General features: G+C 35.9%; 3 protein-coding genes across 10 annotated transcripts; all 3 read left to right on the top strand.

The window, feature by feature from the left end:
* The first annotated feature begins 2,844 nt into the window (after window positions 1-2,844).
* On the top strand, window positions 2,845-7,467 carry LOC132174522 (G-type lectin S-receptor-like serine/threonine-protein kinase At4g27290). Of its 3 annotated transcripts, XM_088514525.1 has the most exons (8): window positions 2,845-4,382; window positions 4,492-4,611; window positions 5,242-5,399; window positions 5,502-5,712; window positions 5,808-6,045; window positions 6,161-6,311; window positions 6,990-7,239; window positions 7,324-7,467. In XM_088514525.1, the coding sequence occupies exons 1-8, from the start codon at window positions 3,089-3,091 to the stop codon at window positions 7,347-7,349; spliced, it is 2,448 nt and encodes an 815-aa protein (XP_088370651.1). In that variant the 5' UTR covers window positions 2,845-3,088; the 3' UTR covers window positions 7,350-7,467. The 3 variants fall into 3 exon arrangements, with proteins under 3 accessions (XP_088370651.1, XP_088370650.1, XP_088370652.1); XM_088514524.1 differs by having other exon boundaries at window positions 2,846-4,382; window positions 6,990-7,467; XM_088514526.1 differs by lacking the exons at window positions 2,845-4,382; window positions 4,492-4,611; window positions 5,242-5,399; window positions 5,502-5,712 and having other exon boundaries at window positions 5,841-5,929; window positions 6,990-7,467.
* A 1,550-nt stretch (window positions 7,468-9,017) lies between these two features.
* Window positions 9,018-12,586, top strand: LOC132173743 (G-type lectin S-receptor-like serine/threonine-protein kinase At4g27290). Its single transcript, XM_059585335.2, has 6 exons — window positions 9,018-10,569; window positions 11,057-11,214; window positions 11,310-11,520; window positions 11,656-11,893; window positions 11,976-12,126; window positions 12,206-12,586. Exons 1-6 carry the CDS (start codon window positions 9,156-9,158, stop codon window positions 12,509-12,511), a joined length of 2,478 nt encoding a protein of 825 aa, XP_059441318.2. The 5' UTR covers window positions 9,018-9,155; the 3' UTR covers window positions 12,512-12,586.
* A 5,071-nt stretch (window positions 12,587-17,657) lies between these two features.
* On the top strand, window positions 17,658-20,679 carry LOC148586698 ((-)-germacrene D synthase-like). Of its 6 annotated transcripts, none has more exons than XM_088514542.1 (7): window positions 17,658-17,779; window positions 17,970-18,271; window positions 18,342-18,714; window positions 18,814-19,032; window positions 19,134-19,269; window positions 19,488-19,736; window positions 20,319-20,679. In XM_088514542.1, the coding sequence occupies exons 1-7, from the start codon at window positions 17,658-17,660 to the stop codon at window positions 20,610-20,612; spliced, it is 1,695 nt and encodes a 564-aa protein (XP_088370668.1). In that variant the 3' UTR covers window positions 20,613-20,679. The 6 variants fall into 6 exon arrangements, with proteins under 6 accessions (XP_088370668.1, XP_088370669.1, XP_088370670.1 ...); XM_088514543.1 differs by having other exon boundaries at window positions 17,658-17,783; window positions 17,986-18,271; XM_088514544.1 differs by having other exon boundaries at window positions 17,658-17,786; window positions 17,998-18,271.
* The last annotated feature ends 3,387 nt before the right edge of the window (window positions 20,680-24,066 follow it).

Below are 24,066 nucleotides of genomic sequence, written 5' to 3'. Positions count from 1 at the left end.
TAATAGAAGGGCCTCTTATCCAAAAATTGTTATTGATTTTCTCAATTGAATTTCTTCTAATGTATATCAGTTTTGACGACCTAATCTATATTCATCTCATCAAAGGGTGTTACTTGTTACAAATTGGTTATAGTATAAAGATTATTATAAGAATCAAATTAATTTAATGCCGTTTCTAAAAGTTAGATCCAAAAAATGAACAAATTATCCATTCAATCAAATCATTTTAAACCAAAATCTTCAAGTTGGATTAGTTCATTTCTATGGATCTCTCATTTTCTTTAATTTATCCAAAAGCATACGTCTAAATACATTTCAATCAACCATTAAGTGCCCGCACCCTCAGGCAACGAACACACTTGTGAATGCATTGAGAGGTTGAGAAGAGGAGTGAGGTGATGGGTGTACCCTGAGAAACAAGGAAGGAAGAGGAAGAAGACGAGTTGAGTGTATTTGGATCCTACTTCTTGTAAAAGGGAGGGTAAATTTGTCCCCAAAAAAAATGTGAAAAGACAAACTAATTTGCCCTCCCTTTTACAAGAACGTTCTCCTCTCCCGTTCATCACGGAGCCAGAGCTTGGGATAGGTGAGGTTATTTAAGGGCTAAAAATTTTAGTGGTTAGGGATCAATAGGCAAAAATAAATAAATTTTACCTTATAAAATTTATTTTTCCTTGGATTGGGGGGGGGGGGGAGGGGGGGACGTGAATAAGAGAAAACGAGAGAAGGGAAAGAGTAGCGACTGTTCTTTTAGACTAGAAAAATATTGAAGTACTTTCGAACTAAATCTCAACCCTTCATTTTTTAACTTGTAGTTTTAGCTACATTATATAAGCCAAATTTATAAAATAAATACTATTCATTTCTTTTAAAATAGAGATGACCGACTCCATTCACGTGGAGAGTTATTGTAGGCGTCTCGTGAAGTCTATTTCTGATGACTTATTTTTTTGGAATAAGATTCTATGCACAATATTATATAGTATTAAATATATAATTTTTAAATATTAACCATAAAATGAAATATTATGTTTAAAATAAGATCCTTTTAAGCGGAAGGTGAGGGCAGCCATTGCAAAATTAATAACGCTCATCTTCCTCAGTGACTGTTAATTGCAATTGTGGTACACTGAGAACCTATCGAAATTATTGTGTACATTTCAGACCAGAAAGTAGAAAGAGCCACACTGTACATATTTATTGGCCTGGGCCCACTGTCAGCTATTTTGTTAGTGTTGGTGACTACAAATCATTTATTATTATTAGTACTGCTTGACCTAAATTGATAAATGGATAAAGTCCCCCCCACCCTTCTTCTTTTTTTTTTTTTTTTTTTTTTTTAAGAAGGAACTCAGTCTAGAAAGAGTGTTCCAACCTTCAAGTGAAACAGAAAAAGAACACTGTAAAATGAATATATATATTAAACTAATACTTTGGTGATTGAATTTACCTTGTTTTATAAGTTTAAGTTTTCGGGATGAATAGTAATTTAATACGGTATCAGAACTAAAATTTTGACTCCGTCAAATCACCCCTCATTTAAATTAAATATTCTACGTGTTGAAAAATTTAACGATATATATATATATATATATATTTCATCATGCATGAGACACTACTACTCCAGGTCATGATGCTATATATGCCTCACAATCTGGCTTACTAATTAATACATGCACATTGAAAATGCCTTGTATGAGGATTAAAAGAAGAAGCAGCAGCCACCCATCGGCAAAAATCTCCAAGAGTTTTATTTTTGTTGAATTTATTTATTTATTTTCCTCATGTTAAGCTGCAACACCAATTTCACATCAAGAGGACCTAAAATCACTGAGAAGAATGGCTTAGAGCCTTGTTGGGGCTCACTAGGATGCTTAAGTCAGTTGAAAACTAAGAAATAAATCTTTTTTTTTAGAAGAAGAGTTTTGTAATTAATGTCTTTCAAACTTAGAGTCTTCTTTAATTTATACCATGTTTCCCTCCCATTGAAGGTCATTCTTCTTTCGTATGACTTAGTTGCGTGTAGTTTATTGACTCGATCGTGTGTTGTTCGTTCATGAATCAAGGTCACATGCTCTAACGATAGTAACCCTTCCTTTGTCACGGGTCAAGTGACATTCTGTCATTGTGACAAGAAGATAGTGATACTCCCATACAATTTCAAGCGTAGAGTAGATTCTTGTGAAAAGATGTTGACATCGAGATTGAATTTTTTTAAAAAATTTAGTAGCTCTATATTTATATATTCTCTCTAGGGGGGCTGGGTGGCAATGAATCAATTATGAACATGACAATTCCAATTAGTAATTGGATTAACCGTTATAAAAAAGGAAAAAAAAAAAAAGAGGTTAATTCACATTGACACGTCAATGAGATAAGAAATAAGAGGATGAGAGTATGGCATCTACATTATTCAGTCACATAATTATAAACATTACTTATAAGGAATAAGAATAAAAAATAAAAAATTGTATAAACATTATGTTTACAGGTGTCTTTTTCTAACAAAAAGAAAAGGTTTTTTTTTTTATAATTTCCATTATTTTTTGGAAAGCCAAGTACTGATTTAATAATTTCCATTATTAAAGTCGTTGCAGTGTGAACACATTGATTATAGAAACTGACAAATTTATATGGATATCTCCATAAATTTATGTGGCTTCTATCACTTCCTTCTCTTTCACGTAGTAAACATGAGTCGCTTCAATCAAAAGCCCAGTCGTGGAGGAAACATCCTTCTTCTTGATTGGTCCAATTTCTGAGCTATGAAAAAGTTAATGCTAAAATAATCCAAAATCAAAGACTCAATCAACATAAATTCAGTTGAAAAATCGTCAAAATTGGCCACTCAATTGGAGCACCCGTCAAGCAGCACTCGAGCGGTGTGAGTCCCCTGTTTGCACCCAAAAGGGGTGCTTGCGGTCCTACATCGTAAAGTTACGCCTTTTTCATATGAAATACGTACATGCATTAAAAGTTGGCAACCGCGTCGTTCAGGTTGTGTCCTTTACCTTGTAAATCCTCAACTACTAGGTGTCTATGGAGAACTTGTTACTTGGAAGGCAGAGAGATCTAGAGCTGCAAATCAATGGAAAGTAGTACTCTTCCCTTTACGTTTATTGTTCTTAACTTGGTCTTTTTCTGCTTCCAAATCTCCTTAGCAGTTGACAGCATTACTCGATCACAAACTGTCACTGATGGCAGAACCTTAGTTTCCAAAGACGGAAGCTTTGAACTTGGTTTCTTCAGTCCCGGGAGTTCCAAGAGTCGTTACTTGGGAATTTGGTACAAGAAAATCCCAGATACAGCTGTCGTTTGGGTTGCAAACCGGGTTAACCCAATCAATGACTCATCTGGGATTTTGGCAATAAACGGCAGGGGCAATGTTCTCCTCCTCGACAGCAGCAAGACGGTTGTTTGGTCTACAAACTCTTCGAAACAGCCTCAGAATCCAGTGTTGCAACTCTTAGATTCGGGAAATCTTGTCTTGAGAGATGATGGGAAAGATGGAAATTCAGACAACTATTTGTGGCAGAGCTTTGATTACCCATCTGATACATTGCTACCAGATATGAAGGTAGGATGGGATTCGAAGAGCGGTCTGAACCGGCGTCTAACGTCGTGGAAGAGCTCAGACGATCCATCTCCAGGACACTTGGTTTGGGGGCTTGCTCTGACTAACTACCCTGAGGGTGTTTTGTGGCGAGACTCACAGATATACTACCGCACCGGCCCATCAAACGGCGTCGGAGTTAGCGGTTCTCCAGATTTGAAGACAAATCCAGTTTTTGATTTCAAGCTTGTCGACAATGACAACGAGCATTACTTCATATACACTCTGAAAAATAACTCTGTTATCTCCAGAGTAATTCTGAACCAGAGTCTCGATGTGTTTCAACGTGAGATATGGATAGAAGCAGAGGAGACTTGGAATGTCTACGCAGCATCGCCTACAGACCACTGCGACGATTATGGGCTTTGTGGCGCCTATGGCAATTGTATCATCAATGAATCTCCTGTCTGCCAATGTTTGAAAGGATTCAAGCCCAAATCACAAGAGAAATGGGAATTAATGGATTGGTCTCAAGGCTGTGTACGCAGCCAACCGTTGAGCTGCCATGATAAACATAATCATGGGTTTGTCAGATTTGTTGGCTTGAAACTCCCAGATACCACCCATACATGGCTCAACGAAAGTATGAATCTGAAGGAATGCAGGGCAAAATGCTTGGACAACTGCTCCTGTATGGCTTATGCAAACTCAGATATCAGAGGAGGAGGTAGTGGCTGCGCCATCTGGTTTGGTGATCTAATTGACATCCGAGAATTTCCAGAATCTGGGCAGGATCTTTACATTCGAATGGCTGCTTCAGATCTGTTAGGTATAATATGATCAATATTGGCATTGAAGTTACAGTCAAAATTGAAGTATTTTATATGATGCGACTTAACTATTTCTTATTTGCCGTTTCATGAATATCCACCACCAAGAGATGAAAGATGATACTGAAAAGATCAAGATAGCAGCGATATCTGTAGGTTCCGTTATAATTATTTCTGCGATGATCTTAGCTAGCAAATACATTCGCAGAAGCAGGACAAAGTTAAAAGGTAACATTACTTACTAACCACCTTTCTAGAACATGTTGATAATGTCTTTTGGTACTTAGAATGATCTTTGTTCTCTGACTTTAATCTCAATGCAATAAGAGTCGCATGTGTGAGCGTAAAAAGATTAAGTTTCACATTGAACAAAAATGCGTAAGGTTGTGTGCTTATCATAACATTATTGGGGCACATTCGTTATCTTAAACTTTTGGGTTGAATGGTGTTCTAATATGTTATATATATTATGATCTCATTGAAAGAACTCTCCAAAGAATAAAGCTTCCTAAAATGTATAAAGTGTAGGTATGGACAAGGATAATGAGCAAAGGTTTATGACAGATGCTTTCTGTAATAAGGGCAAAAAGGTGCATTGTGTAGGCAAATCGACATGGCACACCAACCGATATCATTGTTGAGTATATATATATATATATATATATATATATATATGTAATTTGTAAATGTATTCCTTTGTGTAGCATTGTCCAAGTAGGAAATTAAGTTTCTTTTTGGGAAAAGAATGTGCATTTAGGAGTAACATGGATCAAGTCCAAGTGTTCAATTTTGCTTCCCTTCTCATTTCTAGTTCTTAAGTGAAGCCCATTTTGAATTTTTTGTTTTTGCCTATTTTAGAGGAAATGGAGAAAAGTAGAAGAATTGGTCTGAACGATCAAGGCCAAGAAGAAGACATGGATATCCAATTTTTTGACCTTTCCACAATAACTAAAGCCACTGATAACTTTTCAATCGACAACAAGCTTGGGGAAGGTGGTTTTGGACCCGTTTACAGGGTAAATTAATCTGCAATAAACTGGCATACGAACAATAAGTATCAAGGAAGCACTTGTTTTATTTAGTTCTTTAAAATTCTGTTTGCAAATGGTAATTTTCAGGGTTTACTAGTAGATGGACAAGAAATTGCCGTAAAGAGGCTTTCAAGGAGTTCTGGTCAGGGAGTGAACGAGTTCAAAAATGAAGTATTATTGATTGCTAAGCTTCAGCACCGAAATCTAGTAAAGCTTCTTGGTTGTTGCATTCAGGGAGAAGAGAAAATGTTGGTCTATGAATACATGCTGAACAAGAGCTTGGACTTTTTCATTTTTGGTATGTCTCCCTCAGAATTTAACATATATAGTATTTTGCTTTCTGGTTGAGGAACTTTGAGAAAGTTTAATTAACTTGAATTAGAAACTTGTCAGATCAAACAAGAGGTCAACTACTAGATTGGCCTAAGCGCTTCCATATTATTGGTGGGATTTCAAGGGGGCTTCTCTATCTTCACGAAGATTCCAGATTGAGGATCATACATAGAGATCTCAAGGCAAGTAATGTTTTACTTGATGGCGAGATGAATCCCAAAATTTCAGACTTCGGCATGGCTAGAACTTGTGGAGGAAATCAGACTCAAGGAAACACAAACATAATTGTTGGAACTTAGTAAGTATAAATGACATGTTATCTATATAGATCTACTATATAGTATATGGCACTATTAAGAATATATTCTTAATTCATTTGTCTCATCTTTTTACTAATTACTGATATTATGCAGTGGTTATATGGCACCAGAATATGCTTTTGATGGCCTTTTTTCGACAAAGTCTGATGTCTTTAGCTTTGGCATCATATTGCTGGAGATTGTGAGCGGAAAGAGAAATAGAGGGCTCTCTAATCAAGACCACAACCTAAACCTCGTCGGATATGTAAGTTTCAATGACTTTCGGTTTCTCTTGCGGATGTTAGTGTCAGAATTTTGGATTGCCATATTCAGTTTGATATTTGTCTTATTATGAATTTATCATAATTGGATGATTGTAATCAAATGTTTAGGATTTGATAACTTTGTTTGTATTCACTCCACCTACCACATTTTTTCGATAAAAAAGACATCCAAGACAATTAGAGCAAACTATATTGTCTGTTGGCTCGATACGACCTGAATAATCATCTTTTAGCCGCACAATTGGCCTAATTCGGCCATAATTGACCTTGTTTTGGCCCACAGATGTCCTAGTTTTGGTTCATATAGTTGGCCAATTGAGTCCATAGTTTGGCCTACAATTGACCATGTAGAAAATTGTAATATGATGTAAGTGGAACAAAATAGCGGAAGCAAAAGGAAAAAGAAGAGCACAAAGGTTTGGAGTGGTTCCGCGTTTTGTCTACCACTAGAGAATTGCCCTAAAAGTTACATTTTGCTCTTATTGTCTTGGATGTACTTATACAATACAAACAACCTCTTTTTATGAGGAAAATATGGTAGGTGGGGTGAAAACAAACAAGGTAAGATTTGATTACAATCAAAATATCTAACCGAATATGAGAATCCTAAATTCTAACAGTTAGACCAACCGATGACAAATACGTTTGACTACTTTTAGGCGTGGAAACTGTGGAAAGAAGGGAGACCTTTGGAATTGATGGATGCTTGCTTAGAGGACTCACACTCTCAGCCATCTGAAGTTCTGCGTTGTATCCATGTTAGTCTCTTATCTGTGCAGCAGCGTCCTGAAGATAGGCCAAGCATGTCTTCCATAGTTCTCATGTTGGGTAGTGAGAGTTCCTTGCCTCAACCCAAAGAACCTGGTTTTTTCATGGAGAAAGATACAAATGAACCATACTCTTTTTCAAGTAAGCATGAATCATCTACGACCAATGAAATAAGCATTACACAACTGGAGGCTCGATAAAGATTAGTTATGTATATTCATGCAGGAAAAACGCTTGTTGATCTTGGTTGAAATTTGGAAGTGTCAATCTATCTCGAGCTTGAAATTCTTCTGGTATAGTTTGAACTGCATTATCATCGTCATCTTCATCTTGAACCTTATCTGATGGTTTAATTTGATTATTGAATTAGCATTGGATTGCTGCAACTCTTGGCAGCACAACATCATGCTTAGGCTTAGCCAAAGCAGAGGAATGAACTTGAATGTTTGCAGTTGCAGATTCACATATGTTAACAAGGAACATATTGGACATGACTTTTCACCCATCATGTCTGAGCCCATCCATGTTTTTCCTTTCGAGTTTTGAACTCCTTTGATGACTTATATTGGAAGTTTTTCTTTAATCTACTTGAAGACTCTATGAAGAGAAATAGAGAAAGAGATTTGGAGAGAGGATCAAGGCACTTATACCCAGCATGACTATAACCAAGAAAGAGATGTTTTAGATCGATAATCCAATTTATGGGAACTGTTGGAACTAGTGGCTCATATTAGAATACCAGTGATTGGTCAAATAGACGGAACGGAGTGAACATATCAAAGTTCCTACTTCATCCTAATAGTTCTTGTTGTTACTGTGCACAAAAATGATAAATAATATAAAATTGAAAAGAGAGACTAAGAGAGAGTCTAAACACAGATTTAATGTGGTTCGACAATATGCCTACGACCACAAATAGTGCGATTGTATTTTGCTATTAATAATTTAGGATTACATCATAATACATATATATATATAAGAAACCCTAAACCCTTATTATACGGATGCATTCCCCTTTGAAAGTAAATAACTAAACTCCAATAACACGTAGAAATGGGGTTGAATAGGTGTATGCCAATATATGTCAATATAATGTAGAATTTAAAATTGAACAACTACACAAACATTAACCAAATATAATGAAAATCAATAAACCAATTGACATAGATATTTGGTGATAAAGTGAAAACATTTTGAAGAACTCTTCAAAAGTAAAACCACTTCAGGTCCGTCAACCCAAAAAATCAATCAACTAAAGAAAATTTAAGTTGTACAAGTAATATCACTTAAAAAAACCTTTGTAACGGACTCCCTCTTCTACCAAGACAAGTGACCCACTTGCCTTTTACCGTAATAGCTTTAGAACCTCTGAGCAATTCTTGTTTTTGATCATCTATATTGGAACTCCAATATGTACGTTGAACAGAACCAAAACATAAATCTACTCATATACACACAAATACAGGTACATTTATATTGAGATTCACAATTACAATAATTCAAGCTATATTTATTACATTACCAAGAGAAATCTTTTTTTATTTTTTTAAAAACTTAACAACTTCTCATTACAAAGTTAACAATAATGTTATAAAATAAAAAATATATAGTGATACGAATTGGGCTTGTTTAATATACGGACTTAATTTTTATACAAATTTTGTTCATTTATTAAATGAATTGATTATGATCTGAGCTTATATGAACCGAACCCAAGCCTATTTGCGAGAGGCTGTGGTTCATTTATAGAATGATAATTGTTTTGAAAACACTTTTTTTTTTTTTTTTTAATAATTAAAATAGTGAAAGGAGCAGCCCAATAAAAAACAGTCAAAATTCGTTTTCAAACGACAGGCTGCTTAGTCAAACATAATCAATTTTTGTCAATTGGTAGGGACGGAAAATATACCACGACCTGGCTGGCAAAGTGGAAATTTCAGCTCACTTCTGCCAGTCAAATGTCATGCTGAAGAAGATTCATCAATGGCAGAGTACCACTCGTTAGGTACTCCTTTTAACGAGTCTCAAAAGCAAAGAGCACTGAGAAAAGAAAAAAAATGAATTTTTTTTCTTTTGTGATTCCGATTACTCACATACTTTTTTTCTTCTCTGGATTATCCCACGCTGTTGACACAATTACTCAATCCCAGTCCATCAGCGACGGTGACGGCGGCAGCGGCAGGAGCTTGGTTTCCAAGGATGAAAGCTTTGAACTGGGTTTCTTCAGTCCAGGTAGTTCCACAAACCGTTTTTTGGGAATTTGGTACAAGAATATCCCTCTCAGAACTGTTGTTTGGGTAGCAAACCGGCGCAACCCAATCAAGGATTTGTCCGGCGTGTTGATGGTAAACGGCTCAGGTAATCTCCTACTTCTCGGCCAGAACAGGACTGTTGTTTGGTCGGCGAATTCAACGAAAGAGGCTCGGAATCCAATAGCACAGCTTTTAGATTCAGGAAATCTAGTACTAAGAGATGATCAGGAAAAAGAAGAAAATCCAGAAAACTATCTGTGGCAAAGCTTTGACTATCCTTCTGATACATTGTTACCGGGGATGAAGTTCGGATGGGACTTAAGGACTGGTCTGGAACGGCGCCTATCTGCGTGGAAGAGTCCAGATGATCCATCTCCCGGAGAACTTACCTGGGGTCTTGAGCTTCATAACTACCCTGATAATGTCATGAAGAAAGGCTCTGAGAAGTACTACCGGGGCGGCCCGTGGAACGGCGTTCATAACAGCGGTGAGCCGGAGTTGAAGGTCAACCCGGTTTTTGACTTCAATTTTGTGTCCAACAAGGATGAAGCGTACTACATATACCAAATGATCAATAAGTCTGTGATCTCAAGACTAGTTTTGAACCAGACACTCTCCTCGCATCAGCGCTTCATATGGATCGAAGCAATAAAAGCTTGGAGCCTGTATGCATCTGTGCCAAAAGACAACTGTGACAAATACAACCTTTGTGGTGCTTATGGAAATTGTATCATTGGTGAGTCGCCTGTCTGTCAATGTTTAAAAGGGTTCAAGCCTAAGTCAGCAGAAACATGGAATCCAGAGAATTGGTCTCAAGGATGTCTACGCAGTAAGAAATTGAGTTGCCAGGATAAGCATAAAGATGGGTTTGTAAAACTTGTTGGTCTCAAACTGCCAGATACAACAAATTCTTGGGTGGATGAAAGTTTGAATCTCAAGCAATGCAAGGTCAAATGCTTGAGCAATTGTTCCTGTATGGCCTACACAGTCTCAGACATCAGAGGAGGAGGTAGTGGCTGCGCCATCTGGTATGGTGACCTGCTTGATATTAGACAGTTTCCGGCTAATGGGCAGGATCTGTACATTAGAATGTCTGCTTCAGAGTTGAAGGAGAACCAAAAGATCAAGGTGATAGTGGTAATTGGAGCTGCCATTGGCGTAGTCTTTGTGGTGCTCTTAATCACCTATTGCATTCGCAAAAGAAGGACAAACTTCAGAGGTAATACTATCTTCTCTTACCAGTTTCACAAAAAATGATGTCAAGATATAATATTGTGGTAATTCTTCCGGTTGAATCTGAAAAGTACTCTGTCGTGGTAACTATGTTAAGTTAATTGCCTATCAAAAAAAAAAATTTAACTACAATTTTGGGTATTCACTTACTTTTGTTAGGTATAGGTGCTTTTCTTCTAGTATTCTCTGAACGTGTCTTAATATCGATTCTGTTGCCTGGATATTCCTGAAAGTACAACACACAAGGACAGCTAAGAAAACTTGAGCAAATTAGATCTAAGAACTAATATATAAAGTTGCTGCAATTTTATGTGAAAAGCAGAGGAAAAACAGGGGAGATGGGAGCTGCAATCTAATTTTTTCTTCTCGCTTATTCCAGCAGTACAAATAATCTTATATACATATACTTCATTTACAAGCACTTCAAACCACATAAATGGACAAAACCTTAAGGCCCATCTTGGTTGTATCAGGGAAACTGAAGAATGATGTGATCATAGACCAGAACATTGAAGGCCAAAAGGAAGACCTGGAGCTCCCCTTGTTCGACCTATCTACGATATGTAATGCCACTGACAACTTTTCATGGAGGAACAAGCTTGGTGAAGGTGGTTTTGGACCCGTGTACAAGGTAACTCTGCAACAAGCTGTATAAAGTCCATAAGTAAAAGCAGCTCTTACCATATTCACTGTTAGTATAATCTATCTACAAATGTGAATTTCTAGGGTACACTAGTAGATGGACAAGATATCGCTGTGAAGAGGCTTTCACGGAGTTCTGGACAAGGACCGAATGAGTTTAAAAATGAAGTTATATTGATCGCCAAACTTCAGCACCGAAATCTTGTTAAGCTTTTGGGTTGTTGCATTCAAGGAGAGGAGAAAATGCTAGTCTATGAATACATGCCCAATAGAAGCTTGGACTCCTTCATTTTTGGTTTGAACCCTTCACTACCTAATAGTTTTAACCAGACTTCATGCTATGATCATATGGTTAATCAAAGAAATTTTCAAGTTCTTCTTTCATTTTTTCAGTTAAACAAATGATTAACATAAATGAGAAACTTGCCAGATAAAACAAGAGCTAAAGTTTTATGCTGGTCTATGCGCTTCCATATTATTTGTGGAATTGCTCGGGGACTTCTTTATCTTCACGAAGATTCCAGACTTCGGATAATACATAGAGATCTCAAAACAAGTAACATCTTACTTGATAGTAGGATGAACCCAAAAATTTCAGATTTTGGGCTGGCTAGAATTTGTGGAGGAGATCAGACTGAAGGAACCACAAACAGAGTGGTTGGAACTTAGTAAGTATTCTAAACATGATCTATAATAGACATTTTTTCTTTTCTAATCAGTTTTAGTGTCATTCTTAATGGTTTTCTGCAGTGGTTATATGGCACCCGAATATGCCATTGATGGGCTATTCTCAGTAAAATCCGATGTCTTTAGCTTCGGAATATTGTTGCTAGAGATATTAAGCGGAAAGAGGAGCCGGGGGGTTTTCCATTCAGACACGAGTCTAAACCTTATTGGACATGTGAGTGTTCAAAAGAGTGATTAAACCTTTCATTTTACGTATAATGAACTGATCATGAATGATTTTCAAAATGTTTTAGGCATGGGAGTTGTGGAGAGAAGGCAGGCATTCTGAACTGATTGATAAGTGCTTAGGAGACTCGTGCACTTTTTCGGTGGCTTTACGTTGCTTCCATGTCGGTCTCTTATGCGTGCAACTACATCCTGAGGAGAGGCCTAGCATGTTGTCTGTGGTTACCATGTTGAGCAGTGACAATTCATTACCTGAACCCAAAGAGCCTGGTTTGTATGTCGGAAAAAGTCTGTCTTGTGAAGATTCTCCATGGAGAAACCAGCAATCATCGTCAACCAATTATATCTCTATCACATCGTTAGATGCTCGATAGAGAGGATTATTTCTTGTATGTATATATGTATCATACCCAATTAACTTTGTTCTTCATTACATTTTGCTCCTTTTACATATTTGTCTTATACCCAAGTATGTGACATCAATCTTATGTGAACCCTAGTGATTTATACCAAAATAATTAGGCTACTTATAATCTATTTGAGAAGATAAAGATCTCCAACAATGTTTTGCTCAAATTGTTAACCATTGAAACAACACATATGAGAGGGAGGAGTTCACATGAAACTTACTTATGGCAATAAATAGCCGGGCATCCCATACTGACATCCTTATCGGTTTAGTTGCAATACAAGGCATTGCTGGGGTGTCAAGTGAAGGGGAGATTTAAGCCTTTTTGGGCGTGCGTTTGAGGGGCCTAAAAGTGTGTTTAACATTCAAAATGTTCGTTTGAAGAAAAAAGTACTCGTTTGGTAAAAAAAAAATTGAAAGCATTTTTAAGAGTTTAAAAAGCTTAAAAATGACCAAAACGTACTTTTAGCAAAAGCTTTTATCAAAAATCGTTTTTTTGACTTAAAAACTATATTTTTCAAATACAATCTCAAACATGCTTTTAGCTACAAGCCTACAACAATGAATTTGGTGATTGTCTTAAGTGCTGTAGACCTAGTCTTTTGGAAGATATATATGTGTGCAACTCAACCGCATGTATTTCATGGTAAGCTATATGCCCTTCCCTTTAGATATTTTTCAGTAATCACCGATTATCTCAAAATTTATTTAGCGATTTGAACAGCACATGTGAGAGAATTTACAAAAACTTATGTGATTGAACAACTCAAAATTTATTTGTACAAGTGAGTTTCATAGCAATTTAGACAACAAATGATTGGATATCCCAATCCCAATTAATCAGAATTTCCCTTTGTAAACTCTTGCTTGTAGCCTCTTTCCCTATTTTCCCTGTACTGCTTAGAAAAGAAAGAGCTCTAGAACTAGAAATCAATGGACATTCATTCTTCTTTGGTTATTATTCCAAATTTACTATTTTTCTTCTTTATGGCCTCCTTTGGTATAGAGTCTGCATTACTTCAACCCAATCTTTAAGTGATGGCCAGACCTTAGTGTCCAGAGAAGGAAGCTTTCAACTTGGTTTCTTCAGTCCTGGAATCAAACTTCAATTCATTTTAGGCCAGCTGACATGCTATCAGCAGGGCTATTCACAACAAGCTCCATGTTGTTGTAAATCACCAGAATTGCAATGCTCCATTTGTAGTTCAATAAGTCATTCTACCCCGCAGCACATATGATTAAAAATTAGTTCCTTAAATTCAACTATATATATATATATATATATATATTGATGATCACTATTCTAGATAGATGAAACAGGATAAAAAACTGAAGTAAATAATCCTTATCGAGTCTAACTTCAACTTAATTATATCACATCAATCTCTTCTTATTACTATTCAAACAAAAAATCCACTTCATAGTCCTTTACCAAAAAGAGACATTGTAATGTGGTCCCCCGATTGTGACTTTAAATGAAATACAAGTCACATGTTTTTTGGAAGACACACATATACAAGCTAGTCAGTACCCATGTGTTTTAGGCTAATATGTGCTCTACTAATTACAAAACAAAACTTATTCACTTTTTCTTATAAAAAAATTCAAAACTTCTTTCTACTATATATCAAATCTTCTTAGAGAAAAACAAATAGTAAAGAGATCAAATAGTACGGGGACGGCTCATCACTATTAGGTCTTTTTTTTTTTTTACATGTCCACATAAGTAGGGGGAGATGGATTCAAACTAGAGACCTCCGTTTCATGAGACATGGTCCTAAACCGATTGAACTACCCATTAAAAACATTAAAGGTTACAATTTGTCCATGATCTTAAGGCCAACAGCATTTGTCATGAATAGCTAATCAAGTAATAATGATATGGGAGGCGGAACCACCTTATGGATTTAAAGGTGGTCCCCAAAAAATAAATTTTTTTTAAATATATATGTAATTTTTATAAAATAAACCTTTTAAAATTAATTTTCGCCCCCAAAATTAAAAGCTTTAGATCTGTCCCTGACTATGGGCATGTCTACATATTTGGCATTAGAATTTAAAGATTTGTCATACACGCATATACAAGCTAGTCGGTACCCATGTGTTTTAGGCTAATATGTGCTCTACTAACTACAAAACAAAACTACTTTTTCTTATAAAAAATTCACAACTTCTTTCAACTATATATATCAAATCAATCACTAATTATTAATACTATTTAAACAAAAAATCCAACTTCACAGTCCTTTACCAAACAAAGTCATTGTAATGGGGTCCCCAGATTATGACTTTAAATGAAATATAAGTATCATGTCTTCTGGAAGGCTTGCATACAAGCTAGTCAATAGCCTTGTGTTTCATGGCTAATCTGTGCTCTACTAAATGCTCCATCCTTAGGCTAGGAAAAAAAATAGGGTCGTTGTCCAAGTTGCCAACAACTAGAAAACCATAAAGCTTCTTTCTTCTATGTTTATTATGCGAAATTTACCCTCTTTCTTCTCTGTATCCCATTAATTTTGAGTTGCCAATTAGAAATATGCAGAGGTCTGCACATTTGTGATTTTTCATACCTGTGAAAAACCAGAAAATGTTTTTCAGAAAATCATTTTTTAAGAAAATGTTTCCAACGAAAAACATTTTACGTCGTAACTAACAGAGCCTCAATTTGAGGTCCTATAGACGAATGAATTACATTCACTGCACTTGCACATAAGAGCATTCACATTGACTTCTTCAAAATTTCGTTAAATTGAATTCTACAAATCTACTTTAATTCATTTAGCTATCGACTTTCCAAAACCACTAAATATCAAACTCTCTAAATATTTATCTGCTTTAACTTAACATTCTATTTTATTGGTTGAAACCAACTTTTGGACTCTTCTCATTAAAAATATGCTTTAGTTAAAACTTAAAAGGAAAGAAGAATAAGTATGAAAGAGAAAAAACATTAAAAAAATAAATAACTTTCATTTATGGACTTTTTGTATCTGTAGAGCATGAAAGTATCAAATTAAATTTAACATTGAGTGAAAAGTTTGTTAATGGAAGGTTTTGTGAGTTTTATTAAAATTTTAGAGAAAAACAAATAGTAAAGAGATCAAATAGTACTGGGACGGCTCATCACTCTCACGTCTTTTTTTTTTTTTAATATTTTTTTTGTCATGTCCACACAAGAGGGGAGAGAGAGATTTAAATTAGAGACATCCGCTTCATGAGGCATGGTTCCAAGCCGACTGAACTACCCATTAGAAAACAATGTCAATGCTCTGTTTTTTCTTTTTTCTTTGTTTTTTTTTTTCTAATACAATGTCAATGCTCTTAAAGAAACATTAAAGGTTTCAATTAGACAACATCAAGAAGAATTTAAAGGGGAGGGAAGATATAGTTCTAGATCTTCCCTCTTCCCCTTTCACGATAGCAATGCTCGGTGTTTTTTCTGTAGGCTCCTCCAGTCTCCATTTGTTGCGGGTTGCTTTAAATCTAATTTGTAGATCTTGATCAAGATATAATCGTTGTCTTCGGCCAAGGCGTGTCTTCCGAAAGGATGTCTACGATGCTGTGCTCCTCCGCTGCTGCTTGTGGGGTTTTTGTTTTTTTTTTGTTTTTTTTTTTTGTCCTGGCGTTCGGGTTGATGATGATGGATTTGTTGTCCTGGCCTTCGGGTTGAGGAAGAGCTTTATGCTCCTGAAATTTAATCAATGGAAGTTCCATATTAATAAAAAATAAAAAATAAATAAAAAATAAAAAAAGTAGGTTGCAATTAGTCCATGGTCGTAAGGCCCACATCATTTGTCATGAATAGCTAACCAACTAATAATGATATGGGCGGCGGAGTTGCCTTATGCATTTGGGGGGCCAAGGTCCCCCGCCCCCAGGAGTATGGGCATGTCTACATATTTGGCGTTGGAATTTAAAGATTTGTCATACACGAGAAAAGAGTGGAAGAGTATGCGAAGAAACTGTGATGAGTGATGAGCCGTCCCTTTCTATAAAGGGCAAGGCTTACGTACCTCATGGTGCGGTAGTTCAAATTGGACAATAAAAAATTAATTTTTTTTAAAGAAAAAGAGATTAATAAAAATATTGAAAAATTAAAAAAAAAAAGAAAAAGAAAAAAAATTACAAAAGGGTGGCTGGAGCCACCCCATGGCCGGTCTGGGGCTGGACGAACCACCCCCATAGCCAAGGGGATGGTCCGGCCACCCCTAAAAAGCCAAAAGAAAAAAATAATAATAAAAAGATGGTTTGGGCCCTGGGGGTGGTTTCGGGCCTTTCGGCCACCCCCATCAGCCGATATGGAGGTGGCCAAGCCACCCCCTTGGCCATGGGGGTGGTTTCAGCCACGCCCTACGGCCAGTATGGGGTTGGCCGAAACTACCCCAGGCCCTTGGGGGTGGTTCGGCCACCCCCAAAAAACCCAAACCATTTTTTTAATTTGTTTTTCTTTTGGCCTTTTGGGGGTGGTCCGGTGGTGCAACGGTGGATTACAACGAATAACAATATTAAGTAGCAGATAAATACTTCTAAATCTTGAGACTATCAAGAGATATAAGAAATCTTGTTCATAAAAACTAGATACTATTTAGGCTTTGAAGGAAAATAAAGAAGAAACTCGACTCTAAGTAATTCTTATTAAACAAACTCAAAATGTTAAAGGCTATAAGCATATATTTATAGCCCAAAACTCCTAGTCCTAAGATAACAATGAAATAAAGTTAATTTAGAAGTCTACGAAAGACAACGAAACCAAATAAAAGACTAACAAAAAAACCTAATAAAAGACTAAAAGATAAGATAAGCCTTGAATTCCAATCTACATCATCCGGCCACCCCATTTTGGCCAAGAGCCACTCCTTTTAGTTTTTATTTTCTTTTTCTTTTGTTTCTTTAATAGTTTTAATTTTTTAAATTTTTTAATAATTAATGAATATTATATTATTTCCTTTAAAAAATTAATTTTTTATTGCGGTTGGACCATCTCAGCCATCCATATATAGTTCCAAACTACCACATGTAAGCCTCTCCCTTCTATAAATACTTGAGCACGTAAACCTTCTTTCTCTCACACTAAAGGTGCCTACTTCAAATATTATTACGAAAAGAGAAAAATGTCTTTTGAAGTTTCCGCAGAAGCTGCTCAATCCCAAAATCCTATGCCAGAAACTAATCGTCGCTCAGCAAATTTTCATCCTAGCATTTGGGGTGACCATTTCCTCGCATATGCTTCTGAGTCGGTGGTAAAAATTTCTTCTTTTATTTCATTAATTATGTTGTTCTCAATTATAGAGGATTTGAAGTTGTTGCATATAATAATAGTAATGTACATAACTTCGTGTATATATATATATAACATTAATTAGATACACTTAATTTAAAGTTTGCGCATGTCATCTCCCTAAATTGATGATCTAATTATTCTTCGATTTGGTTGTACAGGAAACTGATGAGAATATAAAGCAAGAAGTCCGGGAATTGAAGGAAAAAGTGAGGACGACGCTAATCGCTGTGGTTGAGAAGCCTTCACAAAAACTGAAGTTGATCGATGCAATTCAGCGCTTAGGCGTGTCTTACCACTTTGAAAATGAGATTCAAGAAATTTTGCAGCAATTGCACAACAATATTACTCTTCACCACCTTGATGATCATGAAAATAACGATGACCTTTACACTGTTGCTCTCCACTTTCGACTACTTAGACAACATGGTTATTACATTTCTTGTGGTACGTTGTTATTATTATTATTATTATTATTATTATATGACTCATTTAACCTGTTTGCATGGAGAAATAGACAAGTTCACCAAGTTCATGGACAGCAAAGGGAAGTTCAAGGAATCACTTATGGATGATGCGCGAGGAATGTTGAGCTTGTATGAAGCCGCACATCTCAGAGTGCGTGGGGAAGATATGCTTGATGAGGCTCTTATCTTCACTGCTACACATCTTGAGGTTGTATCATCCCAGTTAAGCCCTACTCTTGCAGCACAAGTAAGCCATGCCTTAAAGCAGCCTATTCGCAAAGGACTAACAAGGTTGGAGGCAAGGCATTACTTTTCTATCTACCAACAAGATGCTTCACATAACAAAGTCCTTCTTACCTTTGCAAAGTTGGATTTCAACCTATTGCAAAAACTGTACCAGAAAGAACTTTCCGACATTACAAGGTTGGGTATCAGGCCATGTAAATTTGTAATAATGGCTTTTACATAAGTGCAGGTTAATTAACATGCACTATATATGATTCTATGAGATTATATTAATAGGTGGTGGAAAGACTTAAATTTTACAAGTAAGCTGCCGTTTATCAGAGACAGAATGGTTGAGTGCTACTTTTGGATATTGGGAGTGTGCTTCGAGGCTGATTATTTCCTTTCCAGGAGGATACTAACCAAAGTTATTGTCATGACCTCCCTTATTGATGACATCTATGATGTGTATGGCACACTTGAGGAACTTGAGCTCTTTACTCAAGCAATTGAGAGGTTGAAATTTACACACTTTCTCATTTTATTACTTTTTGGGTGATATATACCATTTCTTAATTCTATGAAAAGTCCATTCACAGAATCTACCAACTTTGCAGGTGGGATATTGGTGCCATAGATCAACTTCCGGAGTACATGAAAGTGTGTTACCAGGCACTCCTAGACATTTACAGTGAAATGGATCAAAAGATTGGTGAAGGAAGATCATACCGCGTCAAATATGCAAGAGAAGCAGTAAGCGTCATATATATATATACAAATTTAAAAATTATTTGAGAAAATTACTAAAATATAATCCTCGGGTTTGGGCTTATATCAAATTGATCACTAGCGTAAAAAAATTGAACCCCACTACTCAGTTCAGTCATAATGTTTCCAAATTATTTTCAAGCCTAATGCAAAAATTATCTGCAAAATTTGTTAATCTTATCGTCAATTACTTTTTGTCTCAGATGAAAAATCAAGTCAGAGCTTACTTTCATGAAGCCAAATGGTTACATCAGAAATACATACCAACTGTGGACGAATATATGCACATTGCCATTGTCTCCTCTGGCTACCCACTGTTAGCAACCACATCTTTAGTTGGAATGGGAGATATCGTTACAATAGACTCCTTCGAGTGGTTGCTTAGTGACCCTAAAGTGGTCAGAGCTTCCTCAGTGATTGCTAGGCTCATGGATGACATTAAGTCACATAAGGTCTTATTTTCTTTGTATTCAATAATTAAGAAAAACTTCATTCCTCATATTTTATCACTTTTTTACCCTTAAACCTTAAAAATTCTCAATTTAGTTTGTCCATCTTTTAATGTTTTTTTTTTTTTTTATTCAATTTAAACCATTTTTTAGGATTTTCTGTTAAATCCTAAGGGAGGGGTGTCAAAATTCCCAAAATATTAGGAGAAAAAAATTGCAGGGATTTAACAAAATTTGCAAAAATACCCACACCCGAATCTTTGAAAAAAAATTTAATATTGTTTTTTTTTTAAAAAATAATAATAATAATAATAGGGTTAATTTGAGAATTTTGACAAGATTTAACAGAAAATCCTAACGGATTGGTGAAATTGAAAAAAATTGAAAAATGGATATATGAAATTGACACTTTTTAAAGGTTAAGGTATGACTGGAAAAGTGATGAAAGATCAAGGATAGTAAGTGGAGTTTTCCCTAATAATTATTGTAACTTGTAAAAACCATTTTTTTATTTTTTTATTTTTTTATTTCTTCAATATAACAAACATGTGATGCCCTTGTAACATAATAATTCAATACATTTAGTTTGAACAAAAGAGAGGGCACGTTGCCTCCGCTGTTGAATGTTATATGATACAACACGATGCCACAGAAGAAGAAGCAGTCGAAGAATTACAGAAACAAGTTACAAATGCATGGAAGGATATAAATGAAGAGTGCCTCTACCCAACAACTGTTCCCATGCCCCTTATGATGCCAATTCTCAACCTTGCACGTGTGATTGATGTCATATACAAAGATGAAGATGGTTACACAAATGCTGGGGTTGTGCTTAAAGATTTTGTAGCTTCTTTGCTCGTTGATCCTGTGCCTTTATGAGCATGGACCCCTACATGGATATATGATTTGCAACAACAAGCATTTGAAATTTAATGGTTGCATTCGTACAAGAATAACTAAAATATGTCTCTATTATATTGTAGAATAATGAAGAAAATGTGCCTGTACTATGCTCTTAGAGCTCCACGCCTTCCTCTAAGAGTATTGGAGGCTGTTGAAAATGACTAGTTTTTCTTTTTATTTTCTTAAAGATGTCATGTAGTGGCGGTTGAAACCCTAATTATATATATCAATAAAGTCATGATCCAGGTTGTAGACCATTGGATTACTTTAATTACTTTATTTTAAATTTCAATTGTATGGGTAATTATTTGACGAATTTATATATACTATTCAAACATTATTGGTTTTTTTTTTTTTTTTTTTTGTCTTGCAAAGCAGAGACTTCTGCTTGCAAAAATTCATTAATACATTCCGGTGGGTTATACAACCACACCATATGAACATTGTTCTTAAGCGCCATCCTAGCTAAAGCATGAGCCACCTTGTTCCCATCTGGACGTACATATCTCATCTCCCACACCGTAATTGGACGTAAAAAGGAGCGTATGTCCGCGGTTAACCAAAGAACATTATTGGGTGTTCTTTGGCTTTTAAGGCTTCAAAATTAGATTGGAGGAACCAGTGATGAATATGCTGCAAGAACCAGTGACAGGGGAAGCAATGGGAGCACTAATGGCAGCATAATTTAGCTGGGAACTGGGGCTTCAAGATATTATACTCGAAGGAGACTCACTTAATGTTGTCAAAGCCATTGGGGAATCGGACACAAATTGGAGGCCTTATGGACAGATTGTACGTGGACGATACGAAGGCAGTACTTGGTACTCTTAGAAGCTGTAGGATATATCATGTGAAAAGGGAAGTCAATCAAGCGGCACATGGTCTAGCAAAGGCTGCAGTTAGAACTTTCATTGATCTAATTTGGATGGAGGAAACTCCTAGTTGTATTTTTTACATTGTGACGTTAGAGCAAATTGCTCTTTCTATTTAGAGTGGTTTTTCCGCTCTAGATCTTACATGTATTGAAATGAAATTTGAATTATCTTTTCAAAAAATAAAAAATAGATCAGAGGAACTATAGAAGTTTCTCTTTTTGTCCTTTGTTCTTTTTTTTTTTTTTTTTTTTTGAGTATTTTCTAAATGGACAGGAATTTCTTCAAAAACATGTATGAAGAAAATATCTCTCAACTCATTTAAAATAGTAACAAGTGTCTATAAACATTTAAAAGATACATTAAATTTAGTCTAAGTTAGTAAACTATTATTAATGACGTTAAGAATTTAATATGCATGCCTTTTAAATGTTTATAGACACTTGACACTATTTTAAATGGGTTGAAAGATATTTTCTTCAGGCTGGTTTAGAGAAAATTTTTGTCCTTCCTGAATTATGGTTGAAAGAAAGAGTTTCAAGCTGTATGGGAAAAGTATTCTTTTAAAAGGCTTTGTACTCATTAAAAAAGGTCTTAAATTAAACCATAAATTAACAAGTAAGAAGTGTTGGCTGCACCAGAGATTCTTTACATGGTAACCATTATCTGAAAAAAGAACTCTGCTTGCTTGTTTATGTTGACGCCGCTCGATCGATTTCTTGCAAAATGCAATTTTTGGATGGTGGGAAGTTGGTGGGAAGTTGTTTAGAGGCGGCAGCGCACCCATCGTATTGGATTTTGGGTTTTTTTTTTCCTGTGAAAGTAAATGGGTGCGCCGAACACTGGAATTTTTGGTTTTTTTGTTGTGAATTTTTTGTTTGGAATCTTCACCGGTACTTAAAGCTTCTTTATTGTGGGCTTTGAAAAAACAAATCAGCAATTCACTTCTATAAACACATATCCCATATATAGGGAATGCCCCTAATTGGTTGCTAGGTTTTTATAAAACCTAACTACTAATTAAATAATTAACTACATAATTAGCTAGGTTAATTATGGTAAGTTAGCTTAGGTTAATGATGGTAAGTTAATTATTTAATTAGTAGTTAGGTAAGTTAACCTAGCTACTTATTTAATTAGCTAGGTTAGTTTGAGAGCATCTGCCTGGTTTTAATTATGGTAAGTTAATTATTTAATTAGTATAGCATACAAGATGCTCTCAAACGCAATAATATAGATGCGACATTAAACGCTCCTCCCTTGATGATAGCACCTTGCTATGCAAAATCTTCGCCAAACCTTATTGTCGCATTAAGGAATGCGTCTTGATACACCAAAGACTAAAACTATTCCGACCATCAAACTTTTCTACTTCAAATTTTGCAGAAGGCATCCCGCAAAATAAAGAACCCAGGCTCTGATACCACTTATTGTGCACGGAATTAAAATACAGGATCCCAAAGATGCAGAAAAGAACAGAATATAAAATAGATCAATCACACACGACACCAAGATTTAAGTGGTTCGGCTTAACAAGTTTACATCCACTGGTGGAGACGACCAGGAGGAAATTTACTAACAAAAGCTGGAGTACAAAGATAACGGGAAGAAAATCACTCAAAACTCAAAGCCCCAATACACACAAATCTCACTCTTACACAAAAGAGAGAAAATTGATAAAGAAAACTTTCTTCTTCTCTAAGTGCCATAAGGTACAACAAAGTGAAAAAAACCCTAATGAGATGTGACTTCTAAATTTTTCTCCCCCGTCATAGTTTGCTCTGCGGCAGCCTACTCCTTATATAAGGAAGCATAGTCGGTCAATACTCCTTAGAGCATTCCCAGCAGCTTCCTCGTCATTTTCCCTATATTTAAGGATCCAAATTACTTTTTGCTTCTCTATGTCAAAATACATCCCAATAGCTTCTCTTAATCATTCCCTATATCATTAAAATATTATTTTTTTATTTTACTTTTTTATTTTATTCTTTTAATTTATTAAACAAACTTTCTCTCTCTCCCTCATACTTCTTCCTGTAGCCATCTTCTTCTTCCAAGGGTATGTCAATCAGATTACCCAGATCAGAAACTCTAGTCCACAAAATAGCATCATTACCGCACTTTCCCTCTTTTATTTTTGTTTCAATTGATCAGAGACCCAAAACCCCAACCTCATCGATAAAGCTAACTTTTTTATCAAACCCCATTATCACTGATTTCTCGGATCACAACCAACCAAAATAAACAATCAAAATCCAAACAAAGCACAGTCAGATGGAAATGAAAAGAGGTGAGATGATGATGATGAAGACGACGTACAGATCGGGTTGGTTCAACTTTGCCCAGAGGGCTGGTTCAAATTCGCCCAGGCGCTGCCCATTGCACGACGACGGTGGCTCAACCACCGTTCTTCAGTCTCTCTCTCTCTCAGCTTGAACAGAACGATCACCATTCTCTCTCAATCTCGAACTTTCTCTCTTTTCGGTCTCCTCCCTACCTTGTGTAGAACATGAATGAAAGTTGAGAGGTTGAAGAAGATGGAGTTTTGATGTTTTGCA

This window comes from Corylus avellana, chromosome 3, assembly GCF_965113065.1.
Source record: "Corylus avellana chromosome 3, dhCorAvel1.hap1.2, whole genome shotgun sequence".
NCBI lineage: Eukaryota > Viridiplantae > Streptophyta > Magnoliopsida > Fagales > Betulaceae > Corylus > Corylus avellana.
Note: the sequence above shows the minus strand (reverse complement) of the source record. Positions and strands in the feature narration are given on the sequence as shown.